Raw genomic sequence first — 27,836 nt, forward strand, 5'->3', positions numbered from 1 at the left:
AAGGTGTGACGCCGCTGTCGCATTCTAGGATGAGCAGTACAGCTCTTCAGATTCTTTGAATTGTCAAGGTAATAACAAATAAATAGAGTAACAGAACATCCTTCAGGTGTGCATGTTGTTTTTGTGAACATATGAACAAAAATTCATGAGAATATATTCGATTGTTGATGTTTAATGTGCAATAAAGCTTTATTATGCTAATGCTGTAGCCAACAATAATTATACCAAGTTTGAAAAAGGAATAATATTCATACACATTGTTGACATATTTATTCTGAAAATGACATTGTAAGTGCATCTTAACTGACAAAGAAAAAACAATGAAATTTAAAAAATCTACACGAAAACTTGTTTACTTTTATTTTTTATTATCATGAAATAATTCATACATTCATTCAGTAGAAAAAGAATAAAAAACACACACAATTAGTAACATCCACAAACCGTTTGAATACACTCTCATAAATAAATAAAACATGTGGATACACAAACATGCTTCACATGCATACATCATCTTGTTCTTCATTTGCTAAGGATCACCTGTAGCTTCTACAAACACATTGTTGCAGATAGCATGGTCTGGTGATACTTTCACAAGGCTTATCAGTCCGTTTTAAAAAAGAAAACCATATTTGTACCAGGACCCTGTTTCAATAAAAGATTTTAGTCGTACCTTCAATAATCTTAAATATGTATACTCGTCTCAAATGACAAAACATTGATTTCCCCCCCTCAAATTTGTGTTTATTTTTAACACATGTACTACCGTAGCTTAAGTCCAATATACTCATTTATGTAACTGTTATGTAACAAAATAGCAAAACAATATTTTAATTTGCGACTACATTTGACAAAGATTGAAACAACTCCCAGAAATTCATTTTAATGTGTTAGTGTCATAGTTAAAAAAGCCAAAATCCATGGTCGACTAAAGTAAGAGTTATGGAACTTCGATGATAAGCTTTATCTACATTAACTTTAATGTCTGGCAAATGATATATTTGAAAGAATTGGAATTTACCTAGACCTAACTTTCTGACGCCAGTTCACTTGATACAACTAACAACTGTCAAATTACTTTTGATAAAAGCAGTTGAATTTGAAATAGCAATTTTATTGTTCCACTAACAGAAATATACTACCGGTAGTTTTATACTATTATTTTGAAAATAGATAAATGAGTACAGGTGATCTCTAGCGCAAATTTGAGAAAATATTTCAAAATATAATTTTCAGTACTGATAAAACATTGCATTTCAATATACAAAACATAACACTATGCAAATACAATAAAAACAGGTCAAAACCAGGGGATTACGTTTGTTTCCCAAAAGTACTTCCATTTCTTTATACACCTTGTCTGACTGACAAAACTAGAGCTATCACTGAAAATGATTAATACCCCCAACACACCAAATTCTCGATATATCAAGAGTATCACTTGGACAGAAGTATGCTCCCTGAATGCCCTATATAGAAATAAGGACTATAACATCTGTGAAATAAGGCATGATTTATTTTTCTAGTTTTTTTTTTAAGCAAACCCATTTTTGTTTGGGGCATAACAATCAGTAATATTCATTTCATCTACCATTGTACATGCTATTGTGTAGAGTTTTCAATTACATTTAGTTAACAAATTAAAATTTATAACACAGTCTTTACTTACAACATCAATTTTGCAAAAGCTGACAACCAAAATGTAATAAAATGCCAAGAGAAGATAAATAAGACACAGTTAGACATTGTTTATCACAGACTGCTTCCACAGAATGAACTCTGAAAAATAATGGAATATGGCTCTAGTGTCCAAAATTAATATATCCTTTTTATTTTTGTCATTCTTGCAATTGCAATTCTTGCTGAACAAGGAAATGGACTGACTAATCTTGCACAGAAATGCATATAAAATATTGAAATACATATACTATACTACAGAAACTTTACAGTACTCTTTTTGTAATTGTTCACAAACACATGAGATCAACAACTTTGCCATGGTAACATACCACAGTGTAGATGAAATGAAACCATGGGAGCAAATAATACCAAAAGTTTACACTAAATTCAGCATCTTGATCAAGTGGGCTTGCCAATATAATTGTTCATTGTATCCAATGTTCACTGTATCAACGTAACAACACATAAATAATTTTTAAAATATCCCGAGTTCAATGCGATCTAATTAATACAATAAGAACCAAAACATAATATTCACACCATAACTTTCATTCCTTAAATGAACAACCTTTCGGCAATTGGAAATAGTTTCTGATGAACATCTTCAGATATTTTTGGATTGCAAATCATCTCGCATTATAGATTAAAAAAAGTTTATCATGTTATTATTAGTATTGTGTCAGCAGGCTACAAAACACGTTGAAATGTCAATTTATGATTTGTGAAATGTATTGTTGACTTTAGCCTTTCAATTTTAAGTTTTCTAACATATCAAGTATGAAGTGTTTAAATTTTTTCCAGTTACAGTCGGTCATTCTATTTACTGAATGGGTGAGAAAGAATTACTGTTCGGTTTTCATAAATGAAATCAAGTCTTTTTTAACAAGTCTTGAAAGATATGATAAATTAATGGTGTAAATATAAGTAATGAATTGCTTGATTGATGTAATTATTGGGGATATGCACACAGTATAACACAATTCATTCCTTAAATAAATTCTACAATTCTAATAATGATACAATCAATAATTAATGACAATATAGTTTGTTCAAGACAGTATTTTGACAAATGATATATTAAATAAAGTCATATAACAATAATTGAAAACACAGTACAGATTGTTTGCATTTGATATAATTTAATAGGTTGCATACTATAATAGAACACTTGTTATCTAGACTTAATGTGAGAAGCCATATTCTCTGGGAGAGTTTTCTTCTGCCATGCATATGTTGCCCTTTTCCATGGCTAAAGTTTTACTGTTGAGTCCTCAATATCTTGTACCTTATTTCGTCATGAACTGCAAAAAAGAGGTAAAAGTGATAATAATATTCTGGCTTCTTTTTTTAAAATAGTAACAAGCTTAAGTTTCTTACTTCATTAAGCCAAATTACTTACTTAAAAACATTTTGTTGTGATAATCATAAAGATAATTTCCAAATTTTTGTTAAAAATCAAAAACAACCAGAACCCTGCAATGTGATGAAACCAGATTTACAATGATTGACAGAAGAACTTAGCCATCATTGTGTCAATGTGAGGTTCAGTTTCAAATGTTTTTTTACTTTTAGTAATATTGACTTGACATAAATGCCATTACATGCAACTTATGATGAAATTCCACCATAAACTATATACCAAGTTTGGTCAGACACATTAAGTTAACTGAAAGTATTCAGCTTTAACTGTTTTTCTGGGTTTTATTAGTAACAGTGATCTTGACCTTAGGGGCCCCAAACGTATTCCTATGAAAGGCCTCCTAACTTAATTTATTTGAAACCAAAGTTTGACGAAACCCACGAAGAGTTCAGACTTGAGCAGTATGAATTCTCGCAATATTTGAATCACTAATTATTTAAATAGTTTGCCCAAGGGTTTCACCAAATACGTCAAAATCAGCTAAAACCCTCTACCCAGGGCTTTTCCTTTCTGGGAACTCTCATCATATCAAAGTTCCATTTGAAATTTATGTTATTTACTAAAGCTATCTTATGATGCAACGTCCACTTCTGGACTCAGCCAGGTTCACTCTCTGACTGCGTCATACCAAACACAAATCACCATTTTAATTGTCTTGGAATAAGTCATGGCCAGGGTTAATGGTTTAGGGTGCAGACAACAAGGCTGTTACCCGGACATTTACCCCAGACATGTTGATAATTACCAGCACTAATAATTTACTTGTAAACACAAAGAAGTACTACCTCTTGCCAAGAACCGCATGACAGGATTGGGAAATGATGGTCATACACTTGTCAATCTCATCATCCGTCAACTTGATGTTCACTGCCACTCGAATACTGGAAATACATTCAACAATTAACATTTTGGTCTATTGAACTAGTCTACGCTAAGGTAAATAATGGATTCTACTTATATGGAATTATATTATTGATAGGACTTCTACAATTTACACTATTTTAATGATGAATGCTGCTTTTAAGGTATACGACCCACAAATAAGATAGTCTTCTGATATCTCCATGAAGCAATATGTTCAATTTGGTTTCAGTTTATAGGACATTGCTTGCTGATTACTTATATTTGAAATAAATGACCCTCACTACATCATACATGAAGTTATTACAGCTTGTACTTTTGCTATATACTTCAACTGAAATAAGATCATATTTGGACATAATTTGAAATCTTTGAAAGCCAGAAGATTTGTTATATTATGGCCGGTATTTTCTATTTATGTACACAGAAATATTTCAAATGATACCAAAATAATTATGGTGTCGCAAGGCATCCAAAATGCACAAATGCATTTGTGGGTGGAAATTGTTTTTATCAAACTAGGTTGCTTGATGCTTTTACCAAGCAACTCTTTTGCGGATACATAGATGCTACAATGATAATATGTTTTTCCTATGACCTGTACAGTGTTGAGTTTGGGATGTAAAAACTAATGCCAAACTAAGATATTTAGCAATTAAGTTATAATTAATGAATTGTTAAAGAAATGTCTTTACACAAGATACTAAAAACAGATATATTAAATCAACAATGATCCAGAGAACTAATGTTACAGACATTCAACCCTGCCCATAGTATCGTTACTATCAGATATAGAGTTGACAATTATTTTGTAAATTCTAATTAAACTTAAATAATATGTTCACTAAAAACATCAATCTTTCACTATTTGATGACTTCATATACCTGGGTGGTGGTAGTATGTGTTCTTCACGCTCCAAATATCGGGCCGGGGTGAGTGCCAGACCTCGATCCATAGCCTGTAATGGATTGGTAAAGGATGAGAAGCTGGATAAGCGAGAAAAAATTCAATAATTTAGTAAATGGTGTACAACTGTAGTAGTGACATATTTTTTTTGTCAAAACTAATGGTTGTTTGTAACCCTTTTTTGTTTTTAATTTTAGTAAGCTTCAATTCTGTGATTAGCTGAAGTCTGTCATAGGATCAATGCCAGACAAACTCTTTAGTAAATTTTTGAGTTGTATATGTTTAAAATAATATCTGAGTAAGATACAAAGCCTTTTATGGCTAGTATTGTTTTATTATATTCCCTTTGACATATAATTGTATGTGTGTGCCAAATGATTTATTTTGGTAAGTACGACCAGTTTTCGAGACCCTTAAAATGGCAACAATTTTTTTATCACAATTGCACTGTTAATTTACAGCAGTTCAACCAGGGCATGGAATGATAACACAAGGTACAGTGTGCTTAACGATGCCATGTAAATGGTGTACTCAGTGTATAGAGACATCTAGTCAGTATATAGTTTGTGAGCTCCAGAGTAGTTTTATTGCGTAGCCCAGGATACTGCAAGGCCAATTACCTATAAGGTATACAGGATGAGATGCTGGATCAAAGAGTAATGGAACATCAGTATGAGGTCACTTTTTAAATGATTTTTATTATAGCCACAGATTGTACCTTAAGTTATCAAGCCTGGAAAAATTAAATTGAAGTCTTCAATGTGAAAAATGAGTTCACATTACTGGTACTATAAATGTTTATGTGAAAGTCTGTATACCAACTGCTAACAAAATACTTTACCATACTTGAAATTCCTTAAAAGAGCCATGAATGATGCCTCACAATTATGATGTTTGGGTATATATTTTGAACACCTACCTCCTTGGCGATTTTCTCTATGGTTCTATTCTCAATGGATCTATCATCACTCGGCTCGGCCAGGCTGAAATGCTTGATGGGGGCAATCGGGTCGCCCATGACACGCATACCTTCTATCCTGTAAGCAAAGGCCAGACATAAAATATAAGCACTTAATTAAAAGAATATTTGAAGTTATGGGTTTGCAGACTAAGTACACATCATGTTTTCATAGATAAAAAAATGGTTCAGAAAATGACAAGGTATGCAATTTGCTTACATGGTATGTTCCAAATCATATACATAGTTCACCTTAATATCATAATAACAATAATTTCCAGGCCATCTTTTAAAATGGCAATAATTCTCAAGAAAAAAGGCACTTAAAACTCTCACTGTTATGATAACCAACCTCAGATACAAGGAAAGTCCTATCATGCTAGGGTTTGTATATAACAGACACATGTTACCACTTGGTTATTTTCTTCAGGTTGGCAAAACTTACTTGGACAATGCTGCATGTATTCTCTCACAGTTGTGTTTAAGATGGGAAAACATTTCTGAAACATAAAACAATAAATATTTGAAGTTCTGATGATATAAATATTAAAGTTGTACAGATACCACTTAACATGCCCTCTTCTATTCAAAAGCTTACATTGCACTGTTAAAACTAGACAGCTTACACTGAATCCTTTCAATGATCAAGCAAGTGTTGTTTAAGCTTGGAAGTAAGTATTGTTTTAATAACATAACGAAACACAGAAACAAATGTTTGCAGGTTTGTATTATTTATAACATTTCGAGAACCAGAGAAAACCAATGCTGTTTTCACTTTTAAGTATGAGCAAACATGCGCTGTAATGAGAGCGCAACTTTCCATCACTTTATCACTATCAAAATCATCCTTGAGAGGCTAATTGTCTAAGGTATGTTATATAAATGTATATATAGCACACAAACACGATAACCACCATGTACCTGGTTTACTCTCGATGATGTTGAGGGCCTGTATCGCCCCGGAGGCCAACATGGGGGGCAAAGACGCTGAGAAACAGTAACCCAACCCAGATAATCTCTGTAATAAACAACACAAAATAAGTACACTAAAAATGATAAAAAAAATAAATATATAAGTTTCCTAACAGTAGGAAAAAAAATGTTTGTTACATAAAATGTAAATACCAGTAGTATACCAGTAGAACTTGCAGAGAGATTTAACCATGACTATGAAGCAACTCATTTTAAACCCCTCTTCTCACAGACTGCTTGTGTTGGTAAAAGATTTGAAATAAAAACAAGTTCACATCCATGTAAGAGTAACATAACATGTGGTTTGTACAGCGAATACTGGCATATGTGCAGCTTTTACCCATCAATACAAATGTATGATGCTGTGTGCAGCTTTTACCCATCAATACAAATGTATGATGCTGTGTGCAGCTTTTACCCATCAATACAAATGAATGATGCTGTGAGCAGCTTTTACCCAACAACACAAATGTATGATGCTGTGTGCAGCTTTTACCCAACAATACAAATGTATGATGCTGTGTGCAGCTTATACCCAACAATACAAATATATGATGCTGTGTGCAGCTTTTACCCAACAACACAAATGTATGATGCTGTGTGCAGCTTTTACCCATCAACACAAATATATAATGCTGTGTGCAGCTTTTACCCAACAACACAAATGAATGATGCTGTGTGCAGCTTTTACCCAACAACACAAATGTATAATGCTGTGTGCAGCTTTTACCCAACAACACAAATGAATGATGCTGTGAGCAGCTTTTACCCAACAACACAAATGAATGATGCTGTGTGCAGCTTTTACCCAACAATACAAATGAATGATGCTGTGAGCAGCTTTTACCCAACAATACAAATGTATGATGCTGTGTGCAGCTTTTACCCAACAACACAAATATATGATGCTGTGTGCAGCTTTTACCCAACAACACAAATGTATGATGCTGTGTGCAGCTTTTACCCAACAACACAAATATATAATGCTGTGTGCAGCTTTTACCCAACAATACAAATGTATGATGCTGTGTGCAGCTTTTACCCAACAACACAAATGAATGATGCTGTGTGCAGCTTATACCCAACAATACAAATGTATGATGCTGTGTGCAGCTTTTACCCAACAATACAAATGTATGATGCTGTGAGCAGCTTTTACCCAACAACACAAATGTATAATGCTGTGTGCAGCTTTTACCCAACAACACAAATGAATGATGCTGTGTGCAGCTTTTACCCAACAATACAAATGTATGATGCTGTGTGCAGCTTTTACCCAACAACACAAATGTATGATGCTGTGTGCAGCTTATACCCAACAACACAAATATATGATGCTGTGTGCAGCTTTTACCCAACAACACAAATGTATGATGCTGTGTGCAGCTTTTACCCAACAACACAAATATATGATGCTGTGTGCGGCTTATACCCAACAATACAAATGTATGATGCTGTGTGCAGCTTTTACCCAACAACACAAATATATGATGCTGTGTGCAGCTTTTACCCAACAACACAAATATATGATGCTGTGTGCAGCTTTTACCCAACAACACAAATATATGATGCTGTGTGCAGCTTTTACCCAACAACACAAATATATGATGCTGTGTGCAGCTTTTACCCAACAACACAAATATATGATGCTGTGTGCAGCTTATACCCAACAATACAAATGTATGATGCTGTGAGCAGCTTTTACCCAACAATACAAATGTATGATGCTGTGAGCAGCTTATACCCAACAACACAAATGTATGATGCTGTGTGCAGCTTTTACCCAACAATACAAATGTATGATGCTGTGTGCAGCTTTTACCCAACAATACAAATGTATGATGCTGTGTGCAGCTTTTACCCAACAACACAAATGTATGATGCTGTGTGCAGCTTTTACCCAACAACACAAATGAATGATGCTGTGTGCAGCTTTTACCCAACAATACAAATGTATGATGCTGTGTGCAGCTTTTACCCAACAATACAAATGTATGCTGCTGTGAGCAGCTTTTACCCAACAATACAAATGTATGATGCTGTGTGCAGCTTTTACCCAACAACACAAATGTATGATGCTGTGAGCAGCTTTTACCCAACAATACAAATGTATGATGCTGTGAGCAGCTTTTACCCAACAACACAAATGAATGATGCTGTGTGCAGCTTTTACCCAACAATACAAATGTATGATGCTGTGAGCAGCTTATACCCAACAACACAAATGTATGATGCTGTGTGCAGCTTTTACCCAACAACACAAATATATGATGCTGTGTGCAGCTTTTACCCAACAACACAAATGTATGATGCTGTGAGCAGCTTTTACCCAACAACACAAATGAATGATGCTGTGTGCAGCTTTTACCCAACAATACAAATGTATGATGCTGTGAGCAGCTTATACCCAACAACACAAATATATGATGCTGTGAGCAGCTTTTACCCAACAATACAAATGAATGATGCTGTGAGCAGCTTTTACCCAACAACACAAATGTATGATGCTGTGTGCAGCTTTTACCCAACAACACAAATATATAATGCTGTGTGCAGCTTTTACCCAACAACACAAATGTATGATGCTGTGAGCAGCTTTTACCCAACAACACAAATGTATAATGCTGTGTGCAGCTTTTACCCAACAATACAAATGTATGATGCTGTGTGCAGCTTTTACCCAACAATACAAATGAATGATGCTGTGAGCAGCTTTTACCCAACAATACAAATGTATGATGCTGTGTGCAGCTTTTACCCAACAATACAAATGTATGATGCTGTGTGCAGCTTTTACCCAACAATACAAATGAATGATGCTGTGAGCAGCTTTTACCCAACAATACAAATGTATGATGCTGTGTGCAGCTTTTACCCAACAACACAAATGTATAATGCTGTGTGCAGCTTTTACCCAACAACACAAATGAATGATGCTGTGTGCAGCTTTTACCCAACAATACAAATGTATGATGCTGTGTGCAGCTTTTACCCAACAATACAAATGTATGCTGCTGTGAGCAGCTTTTACCCAACAATACAAATGTATGATGCTGTGTGCAGCTTTTACCCAACAACACAAATGTATGATGCTGTGAGCAGCTTTTACCCAACAATACAAATGTATAATGCTGTGTGCAGCTTATACCCAACAATACAAATGTATGATGCTGTGAGCAGCTTTTACCCAACAACACAAATGAATGATGCTGTGTGCAGCTTTTACCCAACAACACAAATGTATGATGCTGTGTGCAGCTTTTACCCAACAACACAAATGTATAATGCTGTGTGCAGCTTTTACCCAACAAGACAAATGTATGATGCTGTGTGCAGCTTTTACCCAACAATACAAATGTATGATGCTGTGTGCAGCTTTTACCCAACAATACAAATGTATGATGCTGTGTGCAGCTTTTACCCAACAACACAAATGTATAATGCTGTGTGCAGCTTTTACCCAACAACACAAATGTATGATGCTGTGTGCAGCTTTTACCCAACAATACAAATGTATGATGCTGTGTGCAGCTTTTACCCAACAACACAAATGTATAATGCTGTGTGCAGCTTTTACCCAACAACACAAATGAATGATGCTGTGTGCAGCTTTTACCCAACAATACAAATGTATGATGCTGTGTGCAGCTTTTACCCAACAATACAAATGTATGATGCTGTGAGCAGCTTTTACCCAACAACACAAATGAATGATGCTGTGTGCAGCTTTTACCCAACAATACAAATGTATGATTGTATAATGCTGTGAGCAGCTTTTACCCAACAACACAAATGTATGATGCTGTGTGCAGCTTTTACCCAACAATACAAATGAATGATGCTGTGAGCAGCTTTTACCCAACAATACAAATGTATACCCAACAACACAAATGTATGATGCTGTGTGCAGCTTTTACCCAACAATACAAATGTATGATGCTGTGTGCAGCTTATACCCAACAACACAAATATATGATGCTGTGAGCAGCTTTTACCCAACAATACAAATGTATGATGCTGTGAGCAGCTTTTACCCAACAATACAAATGTATGATGATGTGTGCAGCTTATACCCAACAACACAAATGTATGATGCTGTGAGCAGCTTTTACCCAACAATACAAATGTATGATGCTGTGTGCAGCTTTTACCCAACAATACAAATGTATGATGCTGTGTGCAGCTTTTACCCAACAATACAAATGTATAATGCTGTGTGCAGCTTTTACCCAACAATACAAATGTATGATGCTGTGTGCAGCTTATACCCAACAACACAAATGTATGATGCTGTGTGCAGCTTATACCCAACAATACAAATGTATGATGCTGTGTGCAGCTTTTACCCAACAACACAAATGTATGATGCTGTGTGCAGCTTATACCCAACAATACAAATGTATGATGCTGTGTGCAGCTTTTACCCAACAATACAAATGTATGATGCTGTGTGCAGCTTTTACCCAACAACACAAATATATGATGCTGTGAGCAGCTTATACCCAACAATACAAATGAATGATGCTGTGAGCAGCTTTTACCCAACAATACAAATGTATGATGCTGTGTGCAGCTTTTACCCAACAACACAAATATATGATGCTGTGAGCAGCTTTTACCCAACAACACAAATATATGATGCTGTGTGCAGCTTATACCCAACAACACAAATATATGATGCTGTGTGCAGCTTTTACCCAACAACACAAATATATGATGCTGTGTGCAGCTTTTACCCAACAACACAAATATATGATGCTGTGTGCAGCTTTTACCCAACAACACAAATATATGATGCTGTGTGCAGCTTATACCCAACAACACAAATATATGATGCTGTGAGCAGCTTTTACCCAACAATACAAATGTATGATGCTGTGTGCAGCTTTTACCCAACAACACAAATGTATGATGCTGTGAGCAGCTTTTACCCAACAACACAAATGTATGATGCTGTGTGCAGCTTTTACCCAACAATACAAATGTATGATGCTGTGAGCAGCTTTTACCCAACAATACAAATGTATGATGCTGTGTGCAGCTTTTACCCAACAATACAAATGTATGATGCTGTGAGCAGCTTTTACCCAACAACACAAATGTATGATGCTGTGAGCAGCTTTTACCCAACAACACAAATGAATGATGCTGTGTGCAGCTTTTACCCAACAATACAAATGTATGATGCTGTGTGCAGCTTTTACCCAACAATACAAATGTATGATGCTGTGTGCAGCTTTTACCCAACAATACAAATGTATAATGCTGTGAGCAGCTTTTACCCAACAACACAAATGTATGATGCTGTGTGCAGCTTTTACCCAACAATACAAATGTATGATGCTGTGTGCAGCTTTTACCCAACAATACAAATGTATGATGCTGTGTGCAGCTTTTACCCATCAATACAAATGTATGATGCTGTGTGCAGCTTTTACCCAACAATACAAATGTATGATGCTGTGAGCAGCTTTTACCCAACAACACAAATGTATGATGCTGTGTGCAGCTTTTACCCAACAATACAAATGTATGATGCTGTGAGCAGCTTTTACCCAACAACACAAATGTATGATGCTGTGTGCAGCTTTTACCCAACAATACAAATGTATGATGCTGTGAGCAGCTTTTACCCAACAATACAAATGTATGATGCTGTGAGCAGCTTTTACCCAACAATACAAATGTATGATGCTGTGTGCAGCTTTTACCCAACAATACAAATGTATGATGCTGTGAGCAGCTTTTACCCAACAACACAAATGTATGATGCTGTGTGCAGCTTTTACCCAACAACACAAATGTATGATGCTGTGTGCAGCTTTTACCCAACAATACAAATGAATGATGCTGTGTGCAGCTTTTACCCAACAACACAAATGTATGATGCTGTGAGCAGCTTTTACCCAACAACACAAATGTATGATGCTGTGTGCAGCTTTTACCCAACAATACAAATGTATGATGCTGTGTGCAGCTTTTACCCAACAATACAAATGTATGATGCTGTGTGCAGCTTTTACCCAACAATACAAATGAATGATGCTGTGTGCAGCTTTTACCCAACAACACAAATGAATGATGCTGGGTGCAGCTTATACCCAACAATACAAATGTATAATGCTGTGTGCAGCTTTTACCCAACAACACAAATGAATGATGCTGTGTGCAGCTTATACCCAACAACACAAATGAATGATGCTGTGTGCAGCTTTTACCCAACAACACAAATGTATGATGCTGTGAGCAGCTTTTACCCAACAACACAAATGAATGATGCTGTGTGCAGCTTATACCCAACAACACAAATGAATGATGCTGTGTGCAGCTTTTACCCAACAACACAAATGAATGATGCTGTGTGCAGCTTATACCCAACAACACAAATGTATAATGCTGTGTGCAGCTTTTACCCAACAGAACAAATGAATGATGCTGGGTGCAGCTTATACCCAACAATACAAATGTATAATGCTGTGTGCAGCTTATACCCAACAATACAAATGTATGATGCTGTGTGCAGCTTTTACCCAACAGAACAAATGTATGATGCTGTGAGCAGCTTATACCCATCAACACAAATGTATGATGCTGTGTGCAGCTTTTACCAAACAAAACAAATGTATAATGCTGTGAGCAGCTTATACCCATCAACACAAATGTATAATGCTGTGTGCAGCTTTACCCAACAAAACAAATGTATGATGCTGTGTGCAGCTTTTACCCAACAATACAAATGTATGATGCTGTGTGCAGCTTATACCCAACAGAACAAATGTATGATGCTGTGTGCAGCTTATACCCAACAGAACAAATGTATGATGCTGTGTGCAGCTTATACCCGACAATACAAATGTATAATGCTGTGTGCAGCTTATACCCGACAATACAAATGTATAATGTGTGTAGCTTATACCCAACAATACAAATGTATGATGGTGTGTGCAGCTTATATCCAAAAATACAAATGTATAATGCTGTGTGCAGCTTATACCCGACAAAACAAATGTATGATGCTGTGAGCAGCTTTTACCCGACAATACAAATGTGTAATGCTGTGTGCAGCTTATACCCAACAATACAAATGTATAATGCTGTGTGCAGCTTATACCCAACAATACAAATGTATGATGCTGTGTGCAGCTTATACCCGAAAATACAAATGTATGATGCTGTGAGCAGCTTTTACCCGACAATACAAATGTATAATGCTGTGTGCAGCTTATACCCAACAATACAAATGTATAATGCTGTGTGCAGCTTATACCCGACAAAACAAATGTATGATGCTGTGAGCAGCTTTTACCCGACAAAACAAATGTATGATGCTGTGACAGTGTGCAGCTTATACCCGACAAAACAAATGTATGATGCTGTGTGCAGCTTATACCCGACAAAACAAATGTATGATGCTGTGAGCAGCTTTTATCCGACATAACAAATGTATAATGCTGTGTGCAGCTTATACCCGACAAAACAAATGTATGATGCTGTGAGCAGCTTTTACCCGACAATACAAATGTATAATGCTGTGTGCAGCTTTTACCCGACAAAACAAATGTATGATGCTGTGAGCAGCTTTTACCCAACAAAACAAATGTATGATGCTGTGAGCAGCTTTTACCCAACACTACAAATGCATAATGCTGTGTGCAGCTTATACCCAACACTACAAATGCATGATGCTGTGAGCAGCTTATACCCAACAATACAAATGTATGATGCTGTGAGCAGCTTTTACCCATCAACACATATGTATGATGCTGTGAGCAGCTTTTACCCATCAACACATATGTATGATGCTGTGAGCAGCTTTTACCCAACAACACAAATGTATGATGCTGTGTGCAGCTTATACCCAACAATACAAATGTATGATGCTGTGAGCAGCTTATACCCAACAATACAAATGTATGATGCTGTGAGCAGCTTATACCCAACAATACAAATGTATGATGCTGTGTGCAGCTTTTACCCAACAACACAAATATATGATGCTGTGTGCAGCTTTTACCCAACAACACAAATGTATGATGCTGTGTGCAGCTTTTACCCAACAACACAAATGAATGATGCTGTGAGCAGCTTTTACCCATCAATACAAATATATGATGCTGTGAGCAGCTTATACCCAACAATACAAATATATGATGCTGTGAGCAGCTTATACCCAACAATACAAATGTATGATGCTGTGAGCAGCTTATACCCAACAATACAAATGTATGATGCTGTGTGCAGCTTTTACCCAACAACACAAATGAATGATGCTGTGAGCAGCTTTTACCCATCAATACAAATATATGATGCTGTGAGCAGCTTATACCCAACAATACAAATATATGATGCTGTGAGCAGCTTATACCCAACAATACAAATGTATGATGCTGTGAGCAGCTTATACCCAACAATACAAATGTATGATGCTGTGTGCAGCTTATACCCAACAATACAAATGTATAATGCTGTGTGCAGCTTTTACCCAACAACACAAATGTATGATGCTGTGTGCAGCTTTTACCCAACAACACAAATGTATGATGCTGTGAGCAGCTTATACCCAACAATACAAATATATGATGCTGTGAGCAGCTTATACCCAACAATACAAATGTATGATGCTGTGAGCAGCTTATACCCAACAATACAAATGTATGATGCTGTGTGCAGCTTTTACCCAACAACACAAATGTATGATGCTGTGTGCAGCTTTTACCCAACAACACAAATGTATGATGCTGTGTGCAGCTTTTACCCAACAACACAAATATATGATGCTGTGTGCAGCTTTTACCCATCAATACAAATGTATGATGCTGTGTGCAGCTTATACCCAACAATACAAATGTATGATGCTGTGTGCAGCTTATACCCAACAATACAAATGTATGATGCTGTGAGCAGCTTATACCCAACAATACAAATGAATGATGCTGTGAGCAGCTTATACCCAACAACACAAATGAATGATGCTGTGAGCAGCTTTTACCCAACAATACAAATGTATGATGCTGTGTGCAGCTTTTACCCAACAATACATATGTATGATGCTGTGTGCAGCTTATACCCAACAACACAAATGTATAATGCTGTGTGCAGCTTTTACCCAACAACACAAATGAATGATGCTGTGTGCAGCTTTTACCCAACAACACAAATGTATGATGCTGTGTGCAGCTTTTACCCAACAATACAAATGTATGATGCTGTGAGCAGCTTTTACCCAACAATACAAATGAATGATGCTGTGTGCAGCTTTTACCCAACAATACAAATGAATGATGCTGTGAGCAGCTTTTACCCAACAACACAAATGTATGATGCTGTGTGCAGCTTATACCCAACAACACAAATGTATGATGCTGTGTGCAGCTTTTACCCAACAACACAAATGTATGATGCTGTGTGCAGCTTTTACCCAACAATACAAATGTATGATGCTGTGTGCAGCTTTTACCCAACAATACAAATGAATGATGCTGTGAGCAGCTTTTACCCAACAATACAAATGTATGATGCTGTGTGCAGCTTTTACCCAACAATACAAATATATGATGCTGTGTGCAGCTTTTACCCAACAACACAAATGTATGATGCTGTGAGCAGCTTTTACCCAACAATACAATTGTATGATGCTGTGTGCAGCTTATACCCAACAACACAAATATATGATGCTGTGTGCAGCTTTTACCCAACAATACAAATGTATGATGCTGTGTGCAGCTTTTACCCAACAACACAAATGTATAATGCTGTGAGCAGCTTTTACCCAACAATACAAATGAATGATGCTGTGTGCAGCTTTTACCCAACAATACAAATGTATGATTGTATAATGCTGTGTGCAGCTTATACCCAACAACACAAATGTATGATGCTGTGTGCAGCTTTTACCCAACAATACAAATGTATGATGCTGTGTGCAGCTTTTACCCAACAACACAAATGTATGATGCTGTGTGCAGCTTTTACCCAACAATACAAATGAATGATGCTGTGAGCAGCTTTTACCCATCAATACAAATGTATGATGCTGTGTGCAGCTTTTACCCAACAACACAAATGTATGATGCTGTGAGCAGCTTATACCCAACAACACAAATGTATGATGCTGTGAGCAGCTTTTACCCAACAACACAAATGTATGATGCTGTGAGCAGCTTATACCCAACAACACAAATGTATGATGCTGTGTGCAGCTTTTACCCAACAACACAAATGTATGATGCTGTGAGCAGCTTTTACCCAACAATACAAATGAATGATGCTGTGTGCAGCTTTTACCCAACAATACAAATGTATGATGCTGTGTGCAGCTTTTACCCAACAATACAAATGTATGATGCTGTGAGCAGCTTTTACCCAACAATACAAATGAATGATGCTGTGTGCAGCTTTTACCCAACAATACAAATGTATGATTGTATAATGCTGTGAGCAGCTTTTACCCAACAATACAATTGTATGATGCTGTGTGCAGCTTTTACCCAACAATACAAATGAATGATGCTGTGTGCAGCTTTTACCCAACAATACAAATGTATGATGCTGTGAGCAGCTTTTACCCAACAATACAAATGAATGATGCTGTGTGCAGCTTTTACCCAACAATACAAATGAATGATGCTGTGTGCAGCTTTTACCCAACAATACAAATGAATGATGCTGTGTGCAGCTTATACCCAACAACACAAATGTATGATGCTGTGTGATGCTGTGAGCAGCTTTTACCCAACAACACAAATATATGATGCTGTGTGCAGCTTATACCCAACAACACAAATATATGATGCTGTGTGCAGCTTTTACCCAACAATACAAATGTATGATGCTGTGTGCAGCTTTTACCCAACAACACAAATATATGATGCTGTGTGCAGCTTTTACCCAACAACACAAATGTATGATGCTGTGTGCAGCTTTTACCCAACAACACAAATGAATGATGCTGTGTGCAGCTTAAAATGTACCAGTGTCATAACACCAGTTGAAATACAAGACAAATACCAACCTGATGGTCGACAATGTATTTCTTGCCGCAGCAGAAGCCCCCGGCCCCACCAACTGCATTTTCAAGGCACATTGCTATCAGGTCCACCTCGTCTTGCTGTAATAAGCAATGCAAACAGATGGGATGCTGTTTTTATATGTTTATGCCAATTACACACATCTTTAAGATTATCTATCATATGCAAACATCTAAAAAAAAGGATAAAATAATACAAATTGACTAGATTTACCTCTAAACAGTGACTATGGAAATTCAACAACATTATGATTGTAAACATTTACTACCAGGTAAGCAAAATTAAAAATTCACTAATTTCATGAGAATGACAATATTTCTGCTTGCTACTCACACTGATACCAAAGTGTTCGGTAACACCACGGCCATTCTCTCCTAGAACACCAAATGAGAAGCTCTCCTCCACGAAGATACGGAGCTTGTATTTCCACTTAAGTGCAATAAGTTCGGGTAGTGGACAGATATCGCCATGTTTGGCATATAGGCCTTCCACAACCAAGAACCGTCGAGTCACCTTCGCTTTCTTTGGTAGCTGTTAGTTAAAGAGTGAAGCAAGTTATAATAGCATGCTGTAACTACTGTATAAATACTGAATTATAATTGTTTGACCAGTTGCTTAAATACATTATAATTAAACTATTTCATTAGCTGCAAACACAAAATTATCCATTTTCCTTTCACATGATCCACATAATGTCTTTATACTAAACTCCTTTTTAACATTATATTTTGTAATGAATGACACTAAATCTCTTGAGTTGATTACTGAACTGACTGAAACATCTGTAAAAACTGGATTACAAAACAGACTGAAACATCTGTAAAAACTGGATTACAAAACAGACTGAATCATCTGTAAAAAATGGATTACAAAACAGACTGAATCATCTGTAAAAACTGGATTACAAAACAGACTGAAACATCTTTAAAATCTGGATTACAAAACAGACTGAAACATCTGTAAAAACTGGATTACAAAACAGACTGAAACATCTGTAAAAACTAGATTACAAAACAGACTGAAAAATCTGTAAAAAATGGATTAAAAAACAGACTGAAACATCTGTAAAACTGATACTACAAAGCCAAAAGTGAAGAGGTCATGGGTTTGAGTCCTTACAGGAGCATGTTTACATAGCCTCTATGAAATACACCAATGCTGCCGGGGCTGGAAGTTAATTAGTCCTATCTCAAGTGAAAAAGTCCCGTTGCTATGTTACCCTTTTATCTTCCTTCTGTTGTTCAAGGCACAATCTCTCCAGGTCTGCCATGTCGTTGTGTTTGAAGTATTTGATGACACTGCGAGAAGCTACAAGGCCCTTTTGGATGGCAAAACACACTCCCTCATCCCTGAAACAGTTCTAGCCAGTGAGTTTAAGGTTTCAAATGATGTTGTACACTTTTTGTCCCAGGAAGGCGCTAAATATGATCTATTTTATTTATATCCATAATACATTGCAATTAAGAGTTTACAAAATTAATATTTAATTATTAAATTATCAAACAGGTTATATTCAGTGTTAAGCAACAATTTCTTATTATAGGATGTTTTGTTAAATGCGTAAAAAAGCATCCTACACAAAGATGACGTCTCCCCTTTTGGAGTATGCAGGGATAGCGCTGGCTATGGTTGCAAACCCATACGAATACAAGATGGCCTCCTCCGCCCCCATAAACTTAGCTAGCCGTTCCTCCAATTCGAGGTGAACATCTACAATTGAAAAAGCAAGATATGAACACCATATACTCGTAACTGTGATGACGCATAAAAGTACAAGATGCCTTCCTGGGATCTCATGAACTTGGTCAGATGGTCCTCCAGCATCTTATGGTTAACAACAAATAAATAGTTCAAATATATACATCATCGTCAAGTTGACACAACCATGGTTCATACAGACTTGTCATCATCAAATTCCAGGACTTTTCCAGGACTTAAAATATTTTTTCCAGGAGTGTAAAATGAAGTGATCTTTGATGAAACATTGTTATTTTGATCCCTCGACATATTATTTACATGCTTATCTCCCTTCGAATGCGATTTCAGTGCAGCTTCTCCCATATTTGATATGTCAAACAGTTTATCGCAAACAATACAAAGCGCTTTTGTCTTGTCGGCCTTAAATGGACGAAGCCATCGTCTATAGTTTTCATTCGCCTCCCATTCACTTCTAAACACACATTTTCCTCGCGAAGACATTTTTATCGGATAATCGGAAGTAAACAACCGGAAACATGCTATTCTGCGCGCGGCACTATAAAGGCAGTGTTAAAAAACAGGTTTAAGACCGGGAAATCACGGCGCTTTTTACGGCGTCTATTTCGTCGATGAAATTTGACTTCCGATGGTCAGCAATGTAAATATTCATGATTATTTTGAATAGACAGTGTTTGTCCGACCAATTTCAAGGAGAATTATAAATTTTCATGGGAAATTTTTATTATTCCAGGACATTTCAAGGATATTTCTGACAATGTCATTTTCAAGGAGTTTTCCAGGACTGATGCCGTATTCAAGGAGTTTTCCAGGACTTTTCCTATCCTGTGCGGACCTTGACAACTAAGGCATTCAGTTTCTTTGTCTGTCTAATTAATTAAATTACTGTATAACTACACCAAATTGTTCACCATTTACAGTGCAGACATTTTAATGGTAACATAATAGTACTCAATAAATTAACTCTTACCATTTCAAGCTACCCGTACTCTATAATTAGACAGCTTTCTTTTTACAAATCAGAACAAATTCAACCACATTTGCATATAAATCATTGGAATGTTTTTTTCTTCAAACGACAAAAACCTACCCATGGTCCCATAAAATCCCCGTGGACCACAGGAGCCTACTCCATATATACCAAGGGCTTTGAGAGCTGCAGCCTGAAAAATAGTGTATTAGTATTACAATAATAAAACAACTACTGGTACCATCAGAATCATATTATCATCATCCATTATTTGTAATATTCATGTTATGACATACCAATGTTTGCAAATTCACTTTAGCAAAGCATACCCCTAAATCAGTTAATAAAAGCATGACCATGCCTTTTTGCACCAAAGTACCCCCCACGAAATCTGTTTCAAACAGTATGTTGTGGCACTTAAAAAAAGCATAATTTAAGGCTACCATTCATTTAATTGACTAGTGAATGTGAAACTGATGTGATATGTACATGTATGGATCCTTTGCAGGTGTATGAGCCCGCCGTTAAGGCCTTGTAGTTAGATTCACGTTGATACGTAAGAGGATACACATAATTGCTGATGGTAGTCATCTTTCTTTGAAGATATTGCACTTGGTTTGGAATCCACATGGTGAATTTAGGCAGAGCTAAAGCCATGATTGTTTAATGCTCACATCTTCAAATGCTAAGTTCATTTGCATGCAGTAGTGCTGCTTGCACATTTTTCAGAAACATAATTTCTATGTAAAAGAAATGTAATGTGTTCCTTTCCTGCAAATTTTCTTATTGAAAAGACACACTAATATCCTACCTCAATTGTCTCATCCCCAAGCAGTCCCAGGAAGTTCAGGGATGCCATGTTGATCACAGATTTTCCATTAATTGTCATCACTTTGTCGGGTCGCCTGTAACAAATCAGTTAAATTTATTGAAAAAAATGCAAAAACACAGATACATCCACTATTCATTAAACTATGATTCCGTGGAATTTTTCTGAGTGCCCATCATAGTCAATTATTATTATAACTATTTTAAAATGTTTAAGGAGCAAAACTTCATAGTAAATTGTAAAACTTCATCTTGATTGGAAGTTAAAAGTTTAGCAAGAAACACCGCAATGCGACGAAACCAGGTTTTTAATGATTGACAGAAGAACTTCAGTCTGTGTCTGTTTTTCTATTTTTAGTAACAGTGACCTAGACCCCAAATGCAATCCATTGAAAGGTATCCATAAACTCTTCCTTTATACCAAGTTGTGTCAGGATATGTCAACCCTAACTTAAGTTATTCAGTTTCAACCATTTTTCTATTTTTAGTAACAGTGACCTTGACCTTGAATCTAGGGACCCCAAATGCAATCCCATGAAAGGTATCCATAAACTCTTGCTTTATACCTGGTTTGGTCAAGATATGTAGACCCTGTCTAAAAATTATTCAGTTTCAACTGTTTTTCTATTTTTAGTAACCGTGACCTTATCCTTGAATCTAGGGACCGCAAAATGCAATCCCATGAAAGTATCCATAAACTCTTACTATAGACCAAGTTTGGTCAAGATATGTCAACCCTAACTAAAAATATTAAGTTTGAACCATTTTTCTATTTTTAGTAACAGTGACCTTGACCCTAGGGACCCCAAATGCAATCCCATGAAAGGTATCCATAAACTCTTCCTATAGACCAAGTTTTTTACCAAGTTTGGTCAAGATATGTCAACCCTAACTAAAAATATTCAGTTTCAAATGTTTTTTCTATTTTTAGTAACAGTGACCTTGACCCTAGGGACCCCAAACGCAATCCCATTAAAGGTCTCCATAAACTCTTCCAATAGACCAAGTTTAGTCAAGATATGTTATCTCTAACTAAAGTTATTCAGTTTCAACCATTTTTCTATTTTTAGTAACAGTGACCTTGACCTTGACCCTAGGGACCCCAAACGCAATCCCATGAAAGGTATCCATAAACTCTTTCTATAGACCAAATTTGGTCAAGATATGTCAACCCTTACTAAAGTTATTCAGTTTCATAGGTGAGTTTGAAGCCACCCGCCTGCCCGGCCGCCCGCCCGCCCACCACAACAACGACATTCGCCAGTCTAATAACCAGGTTTCACTATGTGAAAACCTGGTTAAAAAGACCATCTTCTTTTGCATCAAACAGTTATGTTCGTTATATCTGGGTTTCTTATGAATTTTAGATTATTTGATTGCTTGAAAAAAACTCATGTAAAAAAAAATAGGCCATAAAATGTCTATGACGTGAGAGAGCAAGCAAAATATTATTTTAATGTAAAAATATATGCAGGATGCATTATGTGTATATTATTAAAGTATATTTTTAAAACATATGTGTCTTACAGTAGTGCCAATGGGACACTTTGTCTGATTAATATACCCAAACAAAAAGCCAACTGCATTTCAATGTGAAAGCCGCACAAATCTGGTGATCCATCATATCTCACAACAAACTTTGTCAAGACATTATGACTGCAAACACTGCCACTATATTTAATCCTGGTCAAATAATAAACTAGAACTGTAAGCCATAGGCTAACGAATACCCCCCACCCCTCCATGTCTAGGTTGTTTGCCCTGGAGTTAGGCCGGACAAAGCTAATTTTGCCTACAAGGGGAGATAACTCCAGTCAGGGTCATGTGACCTGTACCAAATTCACAGAGGCGAAAGTTTACAACATGGCCATTAATTTCTGAAAGTTTGATAAAGATTTGTTGAATAATAACAAAGATGAATCCCGGACAGGGCTTATTTTGCCTACTTTAACACATCAAGGGGAGATAACTCCAGTCAGGGTCATGTGACCTGTACCAAATTCACAGAGGCGAAAGTTTACAACATGGCCATTAATTTCTGAAAGTTTTATAAAGATTTGTTGAATAATAACAAAGATTAATCCCGGACAGGGCTTATTTTGCCTACTTTAACACATCAAGGGGAGATAACTCTGGTCAGGGTCATGTGACCCGTACCAATTTCACAGAGGCGCAAGTTTACATCATGGCCATTAATATCTGAAAGTTTGAAAAAGATTTGTTCAATAACGACAAAGATGAATCCCGGACAAAAAAAACCCGGACGGACAGACGGACAGACAGACAGACAGACAGACGGACAACCCAATTCCAGTATACCCCCCCAAACTTTGTTTTGGGGGGTATAATAATTGTCTGCACCAGTAATAAACAAACTATATTTTACTGTAAATGGCTGTAACTTTGGTGTAGCTTTGCCAATTTATCACAGACAAAACTTGACTGAGACATTATGCACATAAACACTGTCACCTAGTTTTGTCATAATCATGGAAAAATACTTTAAAAACAAAGTATTGTCTGCACAAGGTATACATCTTATATTGTTTCATTTAAAAGGGGCATATTAATCCAATGATATTGAACTTGACCGAGACAGTATCACCTAAAATGCAGTCACCAAGTTTCATCATGACTGAAATTACTTATTACTTATGTTATTTCTGCACATGATATATAAAAATATTTTTTTTCAAGTTAAAGTATTACTCTAGGGCTATCACCCAACTGAACTTAACCGCAACACTATGCTCACCAAGTTTCATCATGATTGGATAATGAATACCTAAGTCAGTGTCTGCACAAGATTTTGCTGATGCCACCTCCACAAAGTACTCCACAAAGTACGGTAATACTCATATGTTGCTTTTTCATTTGATGTAACAATGAATGGCAATAACACTTCTGTTGTCAACAGATTGGTCAATTCGAAGTTAAATGCCACAGTTTGATAACATGGAGCCAGCAATACTACTATTACTGCGTTGCAATATAAGGTGCACGTGTGCATGTGTGTGGTTATTTGGGTTGGATTGTCAGGGGGTTTGGGTTTACAAGGTCTGCTTTTTGTTCACATTGAGAATTTTCAATAGGTGCTGCTTGAAAATAGATACTAGACCAACAAAACAAAGTATTTCAAGACTCTTGTTTATAATGCATAATTATGTGCCCATCCCCTTTCCCAGTACTGTACCCTGTGATGATGTTGTTTTCCATGGCCTGCAGTAGAGGATGGTCATCTGGTGTGTCAGGAACCAGTGGCTCCGGCTTCCATTCTTCTATCAACTCATTCTTCTCCTTCAAACATGCACAATGAGATAAAGTTCATAACACTATTAATGTGTGTTTTTGCCTTTTAATTCCTATAAAGATATGCTACACAATTCCAATATTATTTTATGTATGTTTTACCAAAAGGCTGAGAGGATATCAATAAATAAATACTTGTCCATTTTCATACAATACGTGATTCTTTGAAATTTTGCACATTCAACTGCATTTTTTTTTACTTTCTGTTAAATTCTGCTTTGCACTTTACTTCTGGAGTAATGAGCATATTTCCAAAACTGTTTTCAAGAAGTAAATATAAGCCAGTTACCAAGTGATCTTTCCCATAAATGGGTAAACTATTACCTTCTCTGTGAGAATTGTCTTGTCAGGGGCATAGGCCTTTGAGAAGACCAGTTTGACAATCAGGATGATCAATAACGCCTCAAATATCAGGTGATAGGTCGGGGCCTGGAATTACAGCAATTTCTTTATAATCATCATCAAGTTGAAAAACATACCGAAAAATAAAGTATAAGAAAAAACATCAACAAATCTTGTACAATTGCAATATTTAAAATATAAAAGTAACTTTTGTTTTGTCTGTACCTGGATTACAGTATAAAACCCAACATCTGATTGGTTGTTTCATCAAGTGGTATGTATACTGATTATTGATTTACATTCAGTTTTCAGTTTATAATATAATATGACAAGGCATGATTTAGCAATCTATCATGATAATCTAGTTTGTGCTGTTTAAATTGTTTTCCATTTGCTAATCTACTGTATAATTCTAAGAGATGTGAATAATTGAGAAGTTGAAAGATCAAATAATTGCGGATTTAACTAGGTTTCAACTAGGTTTCATATTTGCCTACCAAAGGTTAAGTATTGATGAAATCAAAAAGTGGCATTTATACAGTATCGGAAGATACTCAAATATAAAAATAGAGTTTTTTCAGTCATAAGAAAAGAGACGTATATTGACCAATATATCAATGCTTGGCATTTGTTCAAAGCCTATGAAGTAATAAATGTCTTATTTGGTAAAGTGACCAAGTAAGACATTATTTTTAAAAGTAATTAATTTTCATTTCAAATTAAGACACATATTTTTGTCATTGGGAACATACTGAGCTGTTGCCTAATTCCATGTTTATAGCCTAAAAAACTGAAATTAAATAAAAATTATTCAAAATAAAAATATATTGTTGAAACATTCATTTTCATTAAAACCACAGAAATATATCAAGGTTCTTAATCTTGATGCATTTAGTGAGATATAGAGCCATTCGTAATGTTTTAAGTTCATGTATTTGTTTTTATACTTTAATTTATATATTATCTACAATATAAACATTCTGAATAATCAAAAGAATCATACTCACTCTATTGCTTCATAAAATATTTCAAATGAAAGCAAAATTAAAGTAATTTGGAACAAAGGAAGGTAAGTAACCTATGTTAATGACTGATATCACTGAACAACATTAGCACTATTTATCATCATATTAATTTTAATTCAGAGGCTAAACCCTCTTCATATGAAATTTCTTTTTAAATTATTCGTAATTGCTCGAGAAATTGGGAACAAACTGCTATCCATTTTCGGACAAACAGTGTCCCTAGCCTGTATTATGTGGTTATTTTATTTTGAATATATAAATTTAAGCAATGACAAATTCTTGCAGGATAGATGTTTTACTTGTTTTTGCTTTTTTTTCTGATGTTTGGTTCATGTTATTAAGGAAAACTAACTGGTTTAAAATTCCGAATATTTAGGCATTCGGCCACATTAAGAAGGCCTGTGTTGCTTAGCAACATTAGAGACTAAGTTAAGTATACAAGCTCCGTTCTTTTGGTTTTAACTTTAAAAAGCTATAAAAGAAGATCCTAAAATGATATGGTGAACCTTTCATGCCTGTAAATATCAATTTGTTTTGTAATTCTAAAAGAAACCTTAGATAGAGTCCGCAACTGCCCAGTAGACTAGATACAGCTGAATAATGATTGGAATATTAAACAGTTAATGCAGCATTTTGGAACATGGTTAACATTTATATTCAGAGGAACCATTCAAACATTTTTTACATTATATTATATTATATAAAGTTATAACATAAAATATCAGGTAACGCCCACAATTAACTTGGCTAAAGCTTTGTAAGCGTGGGTTGCAATTTTCAAACAAAATTCATTAGATTAGTATATATATACTAATTTATTTAGCTTGATTGTTACAATACCTGATAGCTTATAGAATCACTCTATGGGCAGAAACCAGTACTGTGTCCTTTTTGAGAGGCCATGAAATACCCCTAGTGGGGATCAAACCCACAACCTCTTGGATGAGAGGCTGACACCTATACATATAGACCACTTTCACCCAAAAGTTCATTACAAAGACAAATCCGATATAACATTACAGAGTGATTACCAAAATATTGGTATCACTGGTTATGTAAAAAAATAATACATAACACTTAGTGTAAACAAACATCACGCCATTTTGACAGGTCGTATCCATCACCAATTGTAATTAATTAGGGATAACTGTAAGCTCTGTAATTGTTTTAAACCTTTATAAAACAAACAATTATTCAAAAGAAATGTATTTTAATGGTTACAAACCTGTATGACAGCCTGCAGCATGTCATACATGTCCCAGGTAGCTGGCAAAATCGCCATCATCTTGAATTCTTCTTTGATGGGAGTATTCGTTAAAGGGAGATAAATCTTAAACAATAGTAAACACGACGAAACAATCATGTTAACATATCCTCAAAGCAGTAAACTGTTTTAGGTTACAGAACATTAATCGTATACACAGTGACCTCCCCTTAAGTTTACAGAACATCAGGGGTGAGCTATTATGAACAATTTTGAGTCAAATTGTTTTCGTAATATTTGTTGTTGTTGTTTTAAATGTTAATGTTTCTGTCCCAGAGGTCAGATGTACATATTATTGTCTTTTCTCCTATTCAGATGTAAATCTGTCTCTTCTGCTGTTCAGATGTAAATCTTTTATTAATATGAAACATATAATATTCGGTATGAAAACTATTATTTCCTTTTTCATCTGAAAGGTTTCATAATGGTTCTTAATTCTTCAACACCCTGTAATTTCTTGTGTCTACATGTTTCCTTTGATTTTAGCACCTTTATTATTTTATGTTTTAGATAATCTTTATGCAACAGGCTTACATTGTAGCTAGACAAGTTTTGAT

The 27,836-nt window shown here is 35.7% G+C and overlaps 1 protein-coding gene across 1 annotated transcript; it reads right to left on the minus strand.

Moving 5' to 3' along the window:
- Positions 1 to 346: 346 nt before the first annotated feature.
- On the minus strand, positions 347 to 27,329 carry LOC128214422 (serine palmitoyltransferase 1-like). Its single transcript, XM_052920888.1, has 15 exons — positions 27,241 to 27,329; positions 24,973 to 25,077; positions 24,533 to 24,636; positions 21,323 to 21,416; positions 20,632 to 20,704; positions 19,403 to 19,535; positions 19,045 to 19,174; positions 18,159 to 18,356; positions 17,810 to 17,905; positions 6,748 to 6,844; positions 6,272 to 6,326; positions 5,788 to 5,905; positions 4,847 to 4,920; positions 3,886 to 3,981; positions 347 to 2,981 (listed from the first exon to the last, which is right to left on the minus strand). Exons 1-15 carry the CDS (start codon positions 27,298 to 27,300, stop codon positions 2,975 to 2,977), a joined length of 1,440 nt encoding a protein of 479 aa, XP_052776848.1. The 5' UTR covers positions 27,301 to 27,329; the 3' UTR covers positions 347 to 2,974.
- Positions 27,330 to 27,836: the final 507 nt, after the last annotated feature.

This window comes from Mya arenaria, chromosome 13 (genome assembly GCF_026914265.1).
Source record: "Mya arenaria isolate MELC-2E11 chromosome 13, ASM2691426v1".
Taxonomy (NCBI): Eukaryota; Metazoa; Mollusca; class Bivalvia; order Myida; family Myidae; genus Mya; species Mya arenaria.